We start from the raw sequence: 15,641 nt of genomic DNA, 5'->3' as shown, positions 1-15,641 counted from the left end.
AATAGACAAATGCAGTGTATTGTTATGGTAAGGCATGGCTGTGACTTAAACAAACAGCTGGGTTTACAGTTTTGATAAGGACACACTATAAAACTTAATTAGACTGGAGATCATGCTACCAGTCAGAAAACATTCAGCTGATCAGGGTTGTGCGCATTTATTCAGAATTGCACTGAATCCATTCCTGAATTTGAAATAAAATAGAATTGAGGTAGAAAACATAATGCAGAATCACAATTTAAAAAAAATTATGTTTTTTTTTTTTTGTCTTGAAATCTGAAGGTTTATTGGCTTTAATATATATATAACTATATAGATAGATATGTAGGTAGGTAAGATAGATAGATAGATAGATATGACTCACCTGCAATGAAAGCCTTTCATCCTTGAAGCTCCACATGCGATTCTGCACATTTTTGCAGTCTGAGTTAGCAGCCTGCAGTTCAGTCTGGGCCTGCGTCAGCTGTTTACGGCACCTCCAGTAGCTCAGCAGCAGCTCGTACAGCTCATGTCCCTCTTGGTGGGCCAGACTCTGGAACTCGGCTTCATGCAGCTCCACGTTTTCCAGCCAGGAACCGGGTTCCCATGTCCGTAGCTGCTCGCTACTGAAGGGCTTAACAGACTGACAGGTCCTGGGAAGCTCTGGATAAAGCCTCTCCCTGGGCTTCTCCACGTCAGCGACCTGCACAGGCACCAAGCTGGGAGGGGAGGATTCCTGGTTAGCCAGAGGCAGAACAGCTGGAGCTACCAGTCCCTCAGAAGCCACTGGCATAAAGGAAGTATCTAACAGTCCATAGGCGATAGAGTATGAGTCCTCCGAGAGCTGAGGCTCAGAGCAGGAAGCTGGGATAGATGGATATATAGAAGGGACACTAAATGACTCAAGTTTAGCACTAAGAAGTTTGGGATCACTTTGGCTGTACTGAGTGGGTGCCAAAACTTGGTCCACCCAAGGTGCCGTGTCTTGCGATGGCGATTCATGCTCTTTGTCTTCATGGCAGGATGGTGTCTTCACTATTTCAGTCTTTTCAGCTTTGTCATTATGGTCTAGTGAAGTCTGTGTGGCAGGTGGGTTCAGATCAGAGGCAGGAGGCACATGAGAAAGACTGAGAGGGACATCAGTGAACTCAGGAGCCGGCGCTGGCTCATTAAGTTCTCTAGAAGGTCCAGAGGACTGTCTAACACTCTCCAACTGTCTCTCCTTTTTGACCTGTTAATGAAGAATCACTAGGTTTAGGATTATGAGATAAACTTAAAAGATTTTAAGTGTCAACCTAAAGATCAGTAAGAGAAATATTATAGGTGGGTTTTCACCTGTGGCTTCCCACTGGATTTGGACTTGGATTTTTTGGGTCTTACAGCCTCCATCTCCACACCTGTCTCCACATGATCGTTATAAAATTACTCCATTCCTCTACAGGACCCTGCAGCACACAAGTCATTAAGCTTTAGAGAAGATATTGCGTTTAAAGGGACAATTCACACAAAAATGTCAACTTTACAACATTATCTCCTCACCCTCATGTCGTTACAAACCTGCATGACTGAGTTTCTGGCTGTGGAACACAAAATTAGATGCTTTGCAGAATGACAGTCTCTGCTACCTTTCACTTTTGTTGCATTGAAGAGAAAATACAAAGAAAGTGCAAGGTGACTGAGAGACTCTTTTCACTGAGAGATCTCTTGTTTCACTGAAGTCACATGGGTTGTAACAACATGAGGATAATCACAATTACATTTTGATGTAATTTTTGAACTACAGTACTACAATAGCCTACAATTAAAATAAAACAGAAAACGAAACCAAATATGTAAGAGCGGAAATTCTGCCGTTAAGTTTCCACCTTCCATATCAACATCTAAACCAACTGAAGTCAACTGACAGCGACAAGACATTGATGAACCCGTGCAGCAGTTCACATTCAGCTGATTCAACGCTATTTCTATTCTTAGCAGTGAATAAATGAGTTGTTACTTCCACGAACGAGGCTACTATTTCTATTAAAAAATAAACATAGGATTGCAGGGAGGAGCGAATCAACCAACATAACCCCTGCTAAAATGGATGATTCGTTCTACAAAACACAACAACATAATTTCACGTGAAAGGAAGATTATTATAACTCACCTACGTGATATTAACTGTTACTCTTATAAACAGCAGCTGTCAGACAGTCATAAAGATGTAGCGGAGCTGTCAGTTCTTGGATTGTTTTGTTCCTGGACGCTCTCGCAATACGGGGATCACGTGCCCCCCCACCCTCAAATGGTGAGCCGGAAGGGACAAAACGCGAAGAATTTATGAGCCACGGTACGAAAATGGATTAAAAACATCTTTTTTGAGTGCAGCAGTAGTTTTGCCGTTTCTACAATTTTGTTGCAGTATCAGTAGTTGCTGCAAAACAAACAAACACAATAAAAACGACAGATTCTGAAAGTTTCTTGAACAGTTTGAAGGCGTTGACATTATTTTGTTTACAATACCATGTTATAGGTTTCCAAATGACAGATTAAATGTATTTATATTTGATTTGATTAGTTGATAGTGCTTAATAAAGTTGAGTCATGTACATATTTTAAAAATCCCTGAATACGTGCAATACATGTAGTCCATTATTTGAAATAAAACCAGGTCTAACCTTTATGTGGTATATTTCAAACATAAATAAGGCTAACCACAACTCAGCTTTAGATGTAGATGTTTTATTAATTAATTTCATACACAAGTGACACTGAAAACTGTTAGAAGTTCTGAGGTCATTTCTTCCATCCTCAGCCCCAGAATTGATCAGCATCCAAACTGCTCTTGATGTTGTTCTGATTCTCTCTCCTCTCCTTGGTCACCAGGTTGGCCTCCCCCTTCTGCAGACGTCTTCTCTGAGCAGCCTTCTGCTGTTTGGTGAGCTGTCTCTTCACTTTCTGCCTGATGACATCCTGTATAGGGGCACATCCAGCTCATTACTTACAACAACATAAATCTAACTTGCATCATGAAAGCAAAGTAAAAAAAATTTTTATTTTTTTTACACCAAGTTCAAATAGCCCACCCTTGTTGGCAGAGGCAATTTACACTAATTCTGTCTGGAACAAATTAATTCTGGACAAAATGACAAAAGAAACCCATCTGAAACAGAAGCAGTGACGTGGAAAGTAAAGCTGGTTGTCGATAGCTTTTGACGCAACCAACCAGAGTTCGAATCCGCCTTTCTCCGAACTTATTCTTCTCCCTTTTCCTATTGCAAATCAGCTTGGAGAGGTGTTACTTTAAATACAAATTAAGAAAATATTTGAAAGGTATTTAGATATTTAATAGTGGGAATTAAGTGCTAAACTGGTATTTCTAAATTAAATTGGATGTGGTGTCCTCACGATGGTCAGATGGTCTTGAACATTGACTGCGACACATGTAGCTCATGTTACCACGCTCAAAACAATGGCATCCCTTCCTGGACCTCTGAGGACAACTTTACTTATCAGCAGGTTCAACAGGGTTAGGGTTAGGGGTAAATGTAGGGAAGGGATTTAGGGATAGGAACAAGTAATGTCCCAAAAAGGCAGCATTCATTTTAATAAATGCAAACACATACACTGAATTTCTTATTATTGTATACTGTTTTATAATATACTTACAATACAATAAAGGTCCAAATAGTATCTGCCACTATTTGCACTACGTATACATAGCATCCAAAAACTGTTGAAATATAGTGCAAATAGACTCTGGCTTCTTTCCCCAAGGAACTTTGCATTTATATATGCAAACCAAGCGTGCCGCACAAGCCCTGAAAAGTGAAGCCAAAACGTCTCGATCGCCCCCCGGTGACTGGTCCTAGTATAGGTCATAAGCCCCGCCTCCTCGTGTTATTCAACGGGACGTGAGACCAACTAAACAATTAAATTACACTTCAAATATCTTTTTTCCAAAGGTGGTTTCTTTCATTTGCTGTCGTTTTTATCACGCTGATGTAAGTTCAAGTGTCTGTTTCAAAAATAAGTTGGTTTTTAGTTAGTTACGTGATGCGGTGGTGTAACGTCATGATTGACAGCTGTGATTGACAGGTTCTCGAGCGAAGTAGTCACTGAAGCACCAACGGACACTTTTTTCGGGATCTTCGGAGGACTGAGGAGATTGTATTTACTTTATTTTAACAAGCCTCTTGTCGTACTGCAATACATTTTTTAAAAAGTGTGCAGAATCCACTCTCCCTGAGTGCATTCCGCGAGAGTGAGGGCGGAGCGTTGATTTCGCGGCTTTACTTCCTGCTCACTACTGCGCAGGTCTGGTCCCGAGATCGCTACTGCGCAGACTCAAGTTCCAATATGTCAGCACCATATCGGGACTCTGGCGGCTTCAGTTCTCATCAATGGAAGAGAGCGAAGGGGCGTCGTCCATCTTTTTTTACAATCTATGATGCAAACCTAAAAAGTTTTGACTGCATCTTGCCTTTTGTGACCTGAGGAAGCAAAATTTTAACCATAGAATGAAATTCAAGGGTTATACTCACTGGTGGAATTGTTGAACAACTTCCAACACTTCCAATGCTCATTTCACTGGTTGTTCTACTCCTGTGCTCGTTCTCAAGGCTCAATTGGTCTCTGTGGGATCACATGCATCATTTCATTATACATATGTAATAGTAAGGGTTTTATATGAAGGAATACTTTAGTTCACACAAAAATTCAAAATCTTCAAGTTCACAGCAATCACAGGGTGTCAAGCATAAAAAAAAAAGCACAAAAGTCATTTAAGGTCATAATTCACAGATAATCTTTGTTTCCACTGCAGCTCTCCAACCAAGTATGTCACGTTGTGACCGGATGTGTCAGCTTGAAGAATGCTTGCGTTAGGAAACCTACATTTTTCACAGGTAGCAGATATTTCAGTTGAAATTAAATTAAAAGCAGATTTAATTTAGACTTAGTCACATTTAAACATTGATCAACGCACATCCATAGAGCACATCAAATATGGTAAACTGAAGCTCAACTGTACTTGTACTTGATCCAAGTAAATTACAGAATGTTCAATTTTGGGTGAAATAACCCTTTTAAGATATAAGCCACAATATGAACAGTAGCTATATAGCAGTGTGAAAATGGTTATGTGTGTGCAATCAAGTTGCAATATTAAAAATCATATTTTTAGATATAAAAAGTCACAATATATTTTACCATTTAAAATAAATGACTTATAAAGGTCTCCTTACCTGAAAGGCCTGAATTCTTTGTTGAATGCAGAAAGGTCAACCAAATCAGGACACTCATCTTCCACCTCATCCCTTCCCAAGTCTTTGGAAATGTCAGAAACAGTCTCTTTCTGAATGTCCTCTGCGGGGATCTCCTCTTGACATCGAGCTCCCTCGTGTTCCTCTGTGTCGTTCTCTTCTGATAGAGTCTCCTTGCTGATTTTTAGCCCTTCCAGCTCAAGAATGGCATGTTTATACTCCTCCATGCTGATAACGTCCTCTGAGGCTGCCTGATGTGTGTCATCATCTGACTCTGAGATGTCATCGTCTTCATCTCCACTGAGTCCCTCACCCTCTGGACCTTCAGGGTGAAGCAAACTGTCATCCTGCTGCAGCTCCTTGGTGTAGCCGCTAGCTGAGATCTCCACATCGAGCGAACATGCTTTTCTGTGGGGAGAAATGCGTAACTTAGCTCGGTCTATAAAGTCTAGACTATGCAATAAAGCAAGCTATTAGACAAATTACCTGATATCTTTGAATGTTGGATAGAGTTCACTTTCGTAGTTGAATCTCCTGAGGAAGAAATCTCGAACACATTTGACGTCTCGATCGAAGTACCTTTTGGAAAACAATTAAAAACTTAGTGCGAGTGCTTATTATTAAATAATTATCCGTTTGTTATCAGGTTAAATAGCCACCATTCAGCATTTGTATGTGAGGTGGAGACCATCTGAGGGAAGTCAATCATTGTGACGCGGTCGTTGTCATCGAGCATGAGGTTGAATTCATTGAAGTCTCCGTGGATCAGGCCATGATTGGCAAGTTTGATTATTAGCTCCATGATTTCACTGTACAGTGTAGCAGAGTCTTGAATCTGTCGAATCTGACACCTGTGTACAGAATACAGCAACAGTCAACGCAAGTAAATAAATAAACAAAAAAAGGTGTTTCTATGTCCTTTCAAATAAAGTATGGTACAAGACAGATTAATACAGCACACCACTGCATAGTTATCAATGACCATGACATACTAGTAAATATTTAATCTAAGAAAAAAGTAGTGTGTGAGGAGTGTGTTCATCTGAAGCAAAGTGCAGGTAAACTCACAGCGGGTAACCATTAATGAGCTCCATAACCACTGCATGTCTGTTGTAGTCTACTGGCTTTGGAACAGGAAACCCTCGGTCATATAATGCCTGTTGAAAAACAAGGAATCTTAAAATAAATCCAGACAAACATTAGCCCGAACAAGAACTAAGAGTTTTATTTGGTTAGATATTATGAAGCAAGCAACAGCTGGTAGCAAATACCAAATAAATGGACATAAAATATCAATTCACATTAAAATTATTTCAGAAGAGAAGATTTGAATCTAGCACAATGTAGGAGATTGGTTGCAAGGGTCAACAGGCAAATACTGTTGGCACTGCACAAATATTATGACAATATGACCAATTAGAGTCAAGTATTGCAGAGAGTACACATACTCAACACAAAAGATATTGTAGGTTGAAAATGACAATGGCAAAAATATATATATATATTTTTTGGTTGTTAGTTATGGGACACTATGGGAAACTTTATTGGTATTACAGCAGAAGCACCAGAGGTTCAAATCAGCTTAGTTTGAGTGCCTTCGAGTACAGAAAATATCCTCTTGGAATACTTGGATATTACCTTCATGTATGCATACTCTTTCATGGCAGAGAGCCGGGACAGGTACAGCCATGACATATTGTGTCTGTGCTTGTGGTAATCTCTCTTATTCTTCAAGTTTCTGAAGGACGTCCTACCCAGTCTGTGAAGTTTCAAAGCAAACTGCTCCCCCTCCGCATTTGCAACAATGTAAATGTCTGAAATATAAAACAAGTATTATGATAAGTGAAACTATTCAAGGGTTGAGGAAGAATGGACAAAAAAAAATTAATCATTCAAAATGTGTCAGACTTCTTAATGCCTAAAAATACATTCTAATTAAAAAATTATCCTGACCTGACTCTTTGCCAACTCCCATCTGGTTTCCAACAGACAGAATAACATCCCTGGATGAAAGTGTCTTCAATGCCAGGTAATCATAGCCGCCGTAATTCAGCCGATACCCCTGCACAGCTACAGTGAGGAAACACGGTCAAAGCTGCACTCATCCACAAAAACATTACTGAATGAAACTGAAGGATGATATCAAGCCTAATAAAAATAAAATAATAAATAAGTAAATAAAAAATTATTGATTTGTTACAGTGTTAAGCCTAACACATTTACCTTTGCTGCGTTCATAGGCCAGCAGTTTGTGTTTCACCAGCTCCCGCAAAACCTTATTGCATCCTCCATGTTTGAGACTGGCAATGGACGCAATCAGATTCACTGGGACGATTTCGTGATTTTTCATGCCCATTTCCACCTGTGCACCCCCAAGAAAAAAAATAAAAATGGCATAATGCAAAAAACTTGATCATTGAATCATAATCAGATCTTTTAGTTTGTACTTCCATCTGAGCAAACCCGTAATTAATCAAATGTCAAGAAACAAATATCTTTCTCTTCCCACTAAGCAAACTGAAATGTGATCATTTTGTTTATAATTTGTATAATTACATTCTCTGAAACAGTTGACAACAGAAACTTAACAAGGTTCACTAATTTTCATAAACAGAATGAACTACAGGGGTTGGACAATGAAACACCTGGTTTTAGTCCACAATAATGTATTAGTATGATGTAGAGCCTCCTTTTGCATCGAATGCAGCATCAGTTAATCTTGGAAATGACAGATATAAGTCCTTCACAGTGGCCAAAAGGATTTTGAGATATTCCTCTTTCCGAACAGTGGACAGGTAAGGAAAATGTTTTCTGACAAAAATACCTCAAAGTGACAGGTTTGTTTGATGTTCAACTTTCCTTTCATGTTCAAACTATTCTGTCACAAGTTTTGCTGTATGTATTGGTGCATTATCATGCTGATACACGGCACCTCATTCAGGGTACAATGTTTGAATCAATAGGTGCACATGGTCCTTCAGAACGGTTTGGTAGTCCTCGGCAGTGACACGCTCATCAGGCACAGTAGGGAATGCCATGATATTGCAGCCCAAACCATCACTGATCCACCCTGTGCTTCACTCTGGGCAGCAACAATCCGGGTGTTAAGCCTCTTTGGGGTTCTCCACATCGTAACTCCCACAGATGTGGGAAAGACAGTGAAGGTGGACTTATCAGAGAACAATAGATGTTTCACATTGTCCACAGCCCAAGATTTGCACTGTTGGCACCAATGAAACTGACGTTTGGCATCGGCACGAGCGACCAAAGGTTTGACAATAACAGCCCGATCATGAATATTGACTCTGTGAATCTCCAGACGAACTGTTTTGGTGGAAAGAGAGTCTTCTAATTCTGCAGTGAGTTTGGCAGCTGCTTTTATGGGTTTTGGATACAAGCCGGGTTAGTACCTGCCTGGACATCCCTTTCTCTTGCTTCGACAGTTACTCCTGTTGGATGTGGTTCGTCATACAGTATGTGGTGTATGCCAACATTACCCTGAATACCATAGCTCTCAATACACCTCAGAGACTTGCTGTCCTGTTCACAGATGAGCCTGCGAGACGCGCAGCATCAATATGTCCTTTATTGAACTCTGATATGTCTCCCAGTGTGTTGTGTGAATTGCAGTATTTTATGTACAGCTGTGCGAATGCTCTGCCAAGTCAACCTTCACACTCTTACTGATGGAATGTAAAATCAGTGAAGATTGGCCACCAGGCCACGCATTTATAGGCGTGAAACATCCAATACTATTGTGGTCAGTGTTTCAGTTTCATTGTCCAACCCTGTAGTACATTATATGCCATGATAGAACTAATAGTATGCATTTAGCTAAAGGGAGAATCTTAATTTTGATTGACACAGACGTCTTTAGCTCAAATGGCTGTTAAAAATACAGGATGACAAATTTATGTAAACAGATTTGATACATACCGCTGTGAGGACTCTAAAATCATCTCTGGACAGATACCTCAGGATAACGACGTTCAATTTGCCCATGATGGCAAACCCGTTTCCACCTAATTTTATAAAGGTTTCTATATCTTGCAAATGTCTTGCAATGCGTTTTTAGTTCAACCTCAACCAGCCATTCCACATGTTTAAACCGGAAGAGCACAGTATTTTGACGTGCCCATCCCTGAAGTTGACGGATTCAGTGTTTCTCCTGGCGGCCTGGAGTAGAATTGCATGTGCCGCTCTGCATCGCCGTCTGATGTACTCTTGCCATATCCACAAACGAGCAAATCAACATTATTTAAAGGTATTGTGGAGGATTGTCCCGAATTTTAGAAAATAACCGCCCTCTCCACTTTTTGCAAAAAATGCACATGCGCAAACACTCTAACTTACCTGCTCCCGAGAGGGAACGCCTATTAAACGTGTGCACGAGAGAGCATGCACAAGCCTAGTTCTCCTCGTGCACGCTCTGTTTACAAGTTGCTGCCTGACTTGTGCCAGGGTTAGCATGCTAATCATAGCTTACATTAACTTTTACTAGCAGTGATTTTAAATGGATTTCTCCAAATAGCATGCCAAACTTTACCTGTCGAGTAGAAACGTCGCGACTGAGGCATCAGTGGGAAGCCCAACCTGTGCTTTTAGCGCACGCCAGCGTGTGAAATATTCTCCCAAAAACACACTGGTCTTGTTTCTTTCTTCAGAGGCCTTTCTCTTCTTGTCATACAATTCGTAGACACTTTTTCTCTTACGACCCTCAGACATTTTGAAAAAAACCCGGTGAGAACGGCGAGCTTCAATGAATGGCTGAAACCGTAGCTCACCACACATATACACCTGAAAGTGCGCATGCGCAGAAAGCGAAAACTACCTAGGGACGAGCACGTACGGCCTTACGTAAACATATCACCAGAATGATTGACAGCTAGGAGGACCAATAGTCTTGATGATCCACCTGGAAAAAGAAAATCCTCCACTATACCTTTAAAGCTCAAGCAGGATCTTGAATCTTGTCAAGTGAAAATAACAAATGACACAAAATAAAACAATCGAGACATGGTAAAGTTTTTAAAACTTTTTTTAATGTTTTTATTTTTTTTTTAAATTCATTTATATTATCTACAAAGTAAAAGTTATTTTAACTTAACAGTTTTATAACGGTCAAGTCAAATGGGGTTTTGTCATCAGATTAAATTAATAAATAATTTATCTGCATTTTTTTTTTTTTGCCGAACATCTTCATTAATGGAAGTTTCTTGTGTTTAGTTTGGTTACAACCATTCCGTTTTGTTGGTGTTGATTTACCCCAAGGTCTTGAGCACAGCTATAGCAGCAGCATTTAACAGTAATGTTAATACTGTCAATATACGGAAGAATTATCTTTAACTTAGAAGGTGCAGACGAAATGTTCCAGTTATTTATGCAGTTTTCTCACTCTTCTGGGCTTTTTTTTGCTATTGTTAGGACCCACTGCAAGAGTTCTAGTGTCACTGAAACGTGAAAAATGAGTCCTCGTTAAAACTCTTGTATTTCTTTTCTTTAAAAAAAAAAAAAAAAAAAAAAAAAAAAAGCCACAGTTCACCACATCTTTGCTGTTAATGTTTCTTAATCACTGGTGGTGGGTAGCAGTAGAGCAGCATGATAGAGGTTTCTCGTGGCCATTTAGGGGGACGTTTAGAGAAAGGTAAGGATTGGTTGGCCAGTATGTGGTGTGCGGGGCCAGATAGCTCTGCAAGGACCAGGAGCCACTCAACTCGACTGCTGTTCTCTGATCTTCATCCTCTACATCTGCTGCTGATGGTGAGCTTGCACTGAAACACACAATGATTTATTTTACACACTTGATAGCAAAATGAACAGAGAAACTTAAATACACATGTACAACAGTTAACATCACAAGTCAGACAGTATGTTACTAACATTACAGGCGAAACAGAAATTTCAGATCACTATATATTCAAATGCATACATTATAAAAGACAACAAAATGTTGGTTTGAAGATTATATGGAATGTGGAAGGTTTTTTTTTTTGGGGCCTGCCTGAAAATACAAACTTATTGACAAAAGGTGGTGGTTGAAATTGAAAAAATACTAGTGGAGTTTGAATATTCATTCATTACACTGCACCTCGGGAAAATACCAAAAACTGTTTTAGACAAGGAAAAATACTAGTATAGTAGTAGGAAAGCTATAGTAGTAGCCAGTAGGAAAGCCATAATTAACTGAAATCACATTTAATTAACTCAAAAAAAAAATTAGCAAGTATTGGGGAAAATGAATTATGTATATACATTTATAAGTGTTATATTGTATATCAAGATGTATGTTGAAAACGTACTGTGACCTGACATTGTAACACCCATGATGAACCTTAGATCTTTGTTTTCAATAAAAAAAAGGGGGAAAAAAAGTATTTTATTATTTTGTTAATTCAAAAAAACGTAATAATACTACTATTAATAATTAGATAAAACAAACATAGTTATGCAATATTTATTATTTTTAGATAAGACAAAATAATTATTCAGAATAATAATAATAATAATAATATTAATGTGATTATTATTATATCAACCCTCTACAATGCAAGTAAATCACTTGCAGATGCGAATAAATCTTCACTCTGGGCGACTAAATGTCTATCATGAGCCATTGGCAAATAAATTCTTAGATTTTACTCACCAGTGTGTGTGTTAGAGGCAAAGTATAAGTTTAGCATACATATATTTTCACTCACTGAACACTGACTTTGCGCTTGAGTTTCGCTCTCCGTCACGCAATCTGTAGATTCTGTACTATTTCAATGCAGCTCAATGGATGTGCAGGCCAGGGTACCTGTATTTGACGTACCGTAAACTCTAGTGTGCCGTCGCTTTGCTGAGAGTGCGGTGTTTCTCACACACACGCAAAGAGAGAGTCTTACATACCACGCATAATCAAATCGTTACATGCGAACGATATTCTCTGTTGTATTTTCCAGTCAAAGCAACAGAGTTCATTTGGAATTATGAACAAGCAGAAGATATGCCGGTTTCTCCGGTAGTGGGCAAAAGTAATGCGCAAACTGCAATCTCATTGGCTGGCGCTCATCTATTACCGTCCCTGTTTTGATTCCAGCAAATCAGTTCGAGCGAATGCTGATAACGTGATTAATATTCATGGACCCAGCAGCTCATCAATCCTTAGTACGTTGTACAGTGCTTCCGGAAAGTATTACTTATTCATTTTTAATTTTGAATAAATTTGCAAAGATTTCAAACAAACTTCTTTCACGTTGTCATTATTGGGTATTGTTTGAATTGAGGAAAATAAAGAATTTGATCAATTTTGGAATAAGGCTGCAACATAACAAAATGTGGAAAAAGTTAGGCACTGTGAAAGTGTGAATACTTTCCAGATGCACTGTATATTGTTATTAGTATTATTATCTTCTTAGAATAATTACTATTATCTATTACTATGATCTATTTTTTCTGTTAAAATGACAACTATGCATTCATACATGGTTACCAAGTTTTAGTTCTAATCAAAGTTCTATCATTAAATAGTGCTTGATTATCATATCATCAAAATATAATGCCTGATTGACTGATGTTAAGAGTGTACGTTCAGATATTTAAATTATCTCAGTCTGGCGAGTAAACAAAAAAAAATGTACTAGCCAATGGCGATTCTATTGCCAAGGTGTGCGTAGAGGGTTGTATATGTATATGTATATATATATTGTATTTATTTATTCTCTATGTGTTCAGTTGAGCTGAGAAAGGCTCTTACCAGGGGCGAGAGCGTAGGAGTAGTGTGTGGCTGATGACACAGGGATGGGGTTGAGAGTGCCCTGGGGCAGCGCAGGTTGGGGGCCAGTAGGAGCCTGTGTGGCCATCAACATCATAGTGGGGTGGGAAGGAGTGCCATGATGTTGAGGCACCATCCCTGACTGCATGTGTGCCTTTAGAGACATAGTGAATTAATATCCTCTGAGTATTTTTAGTATTTTTATAATCCTGGTGTCTGACTCATTAGCACTCACCTGCTGCACATGAGCCATATGGTTATGGTTGTACCCATGCTGCACCTGCTGGGGGTGGATGTAGACGGTCTGCTGAGCAGAGGGGAAGCTGGCTTGAGGGGACTGAGGGTTGGGGCCGGGGGTCATGGAGGGCGGGGTTGGAGCCAGGGCAGAGTACATCTGCTGCTGTGGTGGGTTGCCCAGGTGCATGGCCTGGGCTGCAGCCTGGTGCTGGGAATGCTGAACGGGGCTGGGGGCCGGATGGCTGCCTCCGTGCTGGTTACCCTGCTGCGGTTGTCCTGTCGGGGTGGCAGAGGGCTGAGGGTGCTGAGGATGAGGGTGCAGGGTGGAGCTTGGGTGGGGAAACTGCTGAGGAATGGGGGTAGGTGACACTGAAACAAAAAAATTACAAGCAGTTATAATGTTTGATAGTCAAGTAAATCCAGTGAATGCGATTGTTAACAAATAAAAACAAAAAGAAAGATATAATACATGAATTACAACAACAAGAAACATGACAGGAGGAAGAGCAGTCTATCATTAAAACATATTTACATTAAGTAAAATAGCATCTAATTTTCCTTTATTCCTTGAAGGATTAGTTCCAAACCTGTAAGAATTTATTTCATCTTCTGAAAACAAATGAAGATCTTTTGGATGAAATCTGAGGGCTTTCTGTTCCTCCATTGACAGCTACGCAACTACCACTTTGATGCTTCAAAAAAAGTTCATGAAGAGACTGTAAAACTAATCCATATGAATTGAGTGGTTTAGTCCAAATTTTCTGAAGAGACTTGATCACTTTATGTGATGAACAGATTTATGCTTTTATTTAATTTTTATTTAACAGATTTAATTCAGGCTTTTATTCACATAAACATTCATCAACTCACACATCAGTTGTGGTAAACGGAAGCTCAAGCATGTTCACTTGAAGTACGAGAACCAATGAGGTTCATTCTCGTGTGTTACGCAGCAAGCTCGATCGTGTTTTTAGCCCCCAATGGCTCCTTCCAGACAGCTAACCCTAACACCTCAACCTTAAACCTACCCATCCCCTCGCTGCCTGGAAGGCGCCGTTGGGGGCTAAAAACACCAAACACCACGCAGCAACAAATGAGGTTTGTTTTCGTGCGTGAAGCAGGTTCGGTTAAGCTTCTGTTTATGTTAGCTGATTAATGTTTAAATGTGAATAAAAGCCTAAATTAAATCTGTTCATCATAAGGCCAATTCACACTGCACAGATAAACGCCAACAAACAAGTTGGCCGTTGGATTTAGAATTTTATGAAAAATAACTGTCATGTTTACATTGCCCCGACAGACAAATGCTGATTGAACATATTCAGTCAGGTGAAAACAAACTCCGACCAATGCCAACAGACGCCAACTGGGGTAACACACACTGATCCGACAAAACCCAACAAAATTGTTTGTTAGCGTTTGTCTATGCGGTGTGAAGTTGCCTATAAAAAGCTAACAAGTCTCTTCAGAAATTTTGGACTGAACATAGCTGTCAATGGAGGGACAGAAATCTCTTAGATTTCATCCAAAAGATCTTCATTTGGGCTCTGAAAACAAATGAAAGTCTTATGGGTTTGGAACGACATGAGGGTGAGTAAATGATGACAGAATTTTCATTTTGGTGTGAACTAATCCTTCAAGTCATTAATGTGTGGCTCATTACAAAGACCAACACTGGTTTCTGTAGCTTCAAGCTATTCAGAGGCAACAAAAAGTGACTGTAAATTTAGCACAGTATGACAGTAAAGGGGTAAAGTGGGCTGTCAAGGCTTAGTCTTTGTGCTGGGGGAGTTCTTACCATACATAGTATGCGTCTGCTCACCATACTGATTGGTGGAGGAAGAGACCAGGCTAGGCTGAGCGTGGCCAGGAGGGGTGATCATCCTCGCACTGCCCTGAATCATAGGACTGAACACATGCTGGGTCTGAAACACATGAACCCAGCATCATATTAATCACTTTCACTTTTCTTGTTTCAGACAAGAAAAGTTGAACAGTAAATGGTCTGCAAGATAGTACCTTTAAGAATTTTCTTCAAGAAAAAAAAAAACACTTGTGTTTTTCTTGTATAATGGGGAAAAGAATCTGTCCAAATGTTATCCAGTCAATTCAATGACATCACTCAATCATAAAGCAGATTTTAAAGTATCCAAACAAACCACAACAATGTTTTAAGCAAAATAATCAAAGATTCCTACACTTCCCACTGTTGTTTGTTGGTATCTTTTCAGCAAACAGTAAAAAAATACAGTCTATATAGTATGAATGAAATCCAGGTGTACTACATCCATAATGTTGGCTTTTGTCATGTGACCTAAAGCACCAGTTATATCACTGTCATTCACAAAGTACAGTGTCCATTGGATGCAAACTTCAGAAACTCAATGGAGGTATTCAGCCATTCAGGAACTTTTCACTCACAGTTT

At 39.5% G+C, this 15,641-nt stretch overlaps 3 protein-coding genes across 8 annotated transcripts in view; all 3 read right to left on the bottom strand.

Moving 5' to 3' along the window:
* The window catches only part of epg5 (ectopic P-granules autophagy protein 5 homolog (C. elegans)), a 95,773-nt gene extending 93,508 nt beyond the window's left edge, over window positions 1–2,265 (bottom strand). The window contains exons 1-3 of the mRNA XM_084413374.1: window positions 2,129–2,265; window positions 1,315–1,424; window positions 365–1,210 (exon numbers count right to left, since the gene is read on the bottom strand). Of these exons, the coding sequence (XP_084269500.1) occupies window positions 365–1,210; window positions 1,315–1,368 (900 nt within the window). The 5' untranslated portion in view covers window positions 1,369–1,424; window positions 2,129–2,265. The remainder of the gene's footprint in view (window positions 1–364; window positions 1,211–1,314; window positions 1,425–2,128) is intronic.
* A 422-nt stretch (window positions 2,266–2,687) lies between these two features.
* riok2 (RIO kinase 2 (yeast)) lies at window positions 2,688–9,460 on the bottom strand. Its single transcript, XM_084413109.1, has 10 exons — window positions 9,162–9,460; window positions 7,449–7,587; window positions 7,179–7,295; window positions 6,864–7,039; window positions 6,294–6,382; window positions 5,885–6,076; window positions 5,712–5,804; window positions 5,208–5,633; window positions 4,506–4,596; window positions 2,688–2,934 (listed from the first exon to the last, which is right to left on the bottom strand). The coding sequence occupies exons 1-10, from the start codon at window positions 9,225–9,227 to the stop codon at window positions 2,773–2,775; spliced, it is 1,551 nt and encodes a 516-aa protein (XP_084269235.1). The 5' UTR covers window positions 9,228–9,460; the 3' UTR covers window positions 2,688–2,772.
* A 1,273-nt stretch (window positions 9,461–10,733) lies between these two features.
* Window positions 10,734–15,641, bottom strand: part of atxn2 (ataxin 2) — a 32,086-nt gene continuing 27,178 nt past the window's right edge. For all 6 annotated transcript variants that reach the window (XM_084412910.1, XM_084412911.1, XM_084412912.1 and 3 more), the window contains 4 exons: window positions 15,014–15,140; window positions 13,214–13,584; window positions 12,961–13,132; window positions 10,734–10,996 (listed from right to left, as the gene is read on the bottom strand). In XM_084412910.1, the coding sequence (XP_084269036.1) occupies window positions 10,968–10,996; window positions 12,961–13,132; window positions 13,214–13,584; window positions 15,014–15,140 (699 nt within the window). In that variant the 3' untranslated portion in view covers window positions 10,734–10,967. The remainder of the gene's footprint in view (window positions 10,997–12,960; window positions 13,133–13,213; window positions 13,585–15,013; window positions 15,141–15,641) is intronic.

The sequence above is a fragment of the Rutilus rutilus genome (assembly GCF_951802725.1).
Source record: "Rutilus rutilus genome assembly, chromosome: 7".
Lineage (NCBI taxonomy): Eukaryota > Metazoa > Chordata > Actinopteri > Cypriniformes > Leuciscidae > Rutilus > Rutilus rutilus.
The sequence above is the reverse complement of the archived record's forward strand: the minus strand, read 5'-3'. Positions and strand labels throughout refer to the sequence as shown.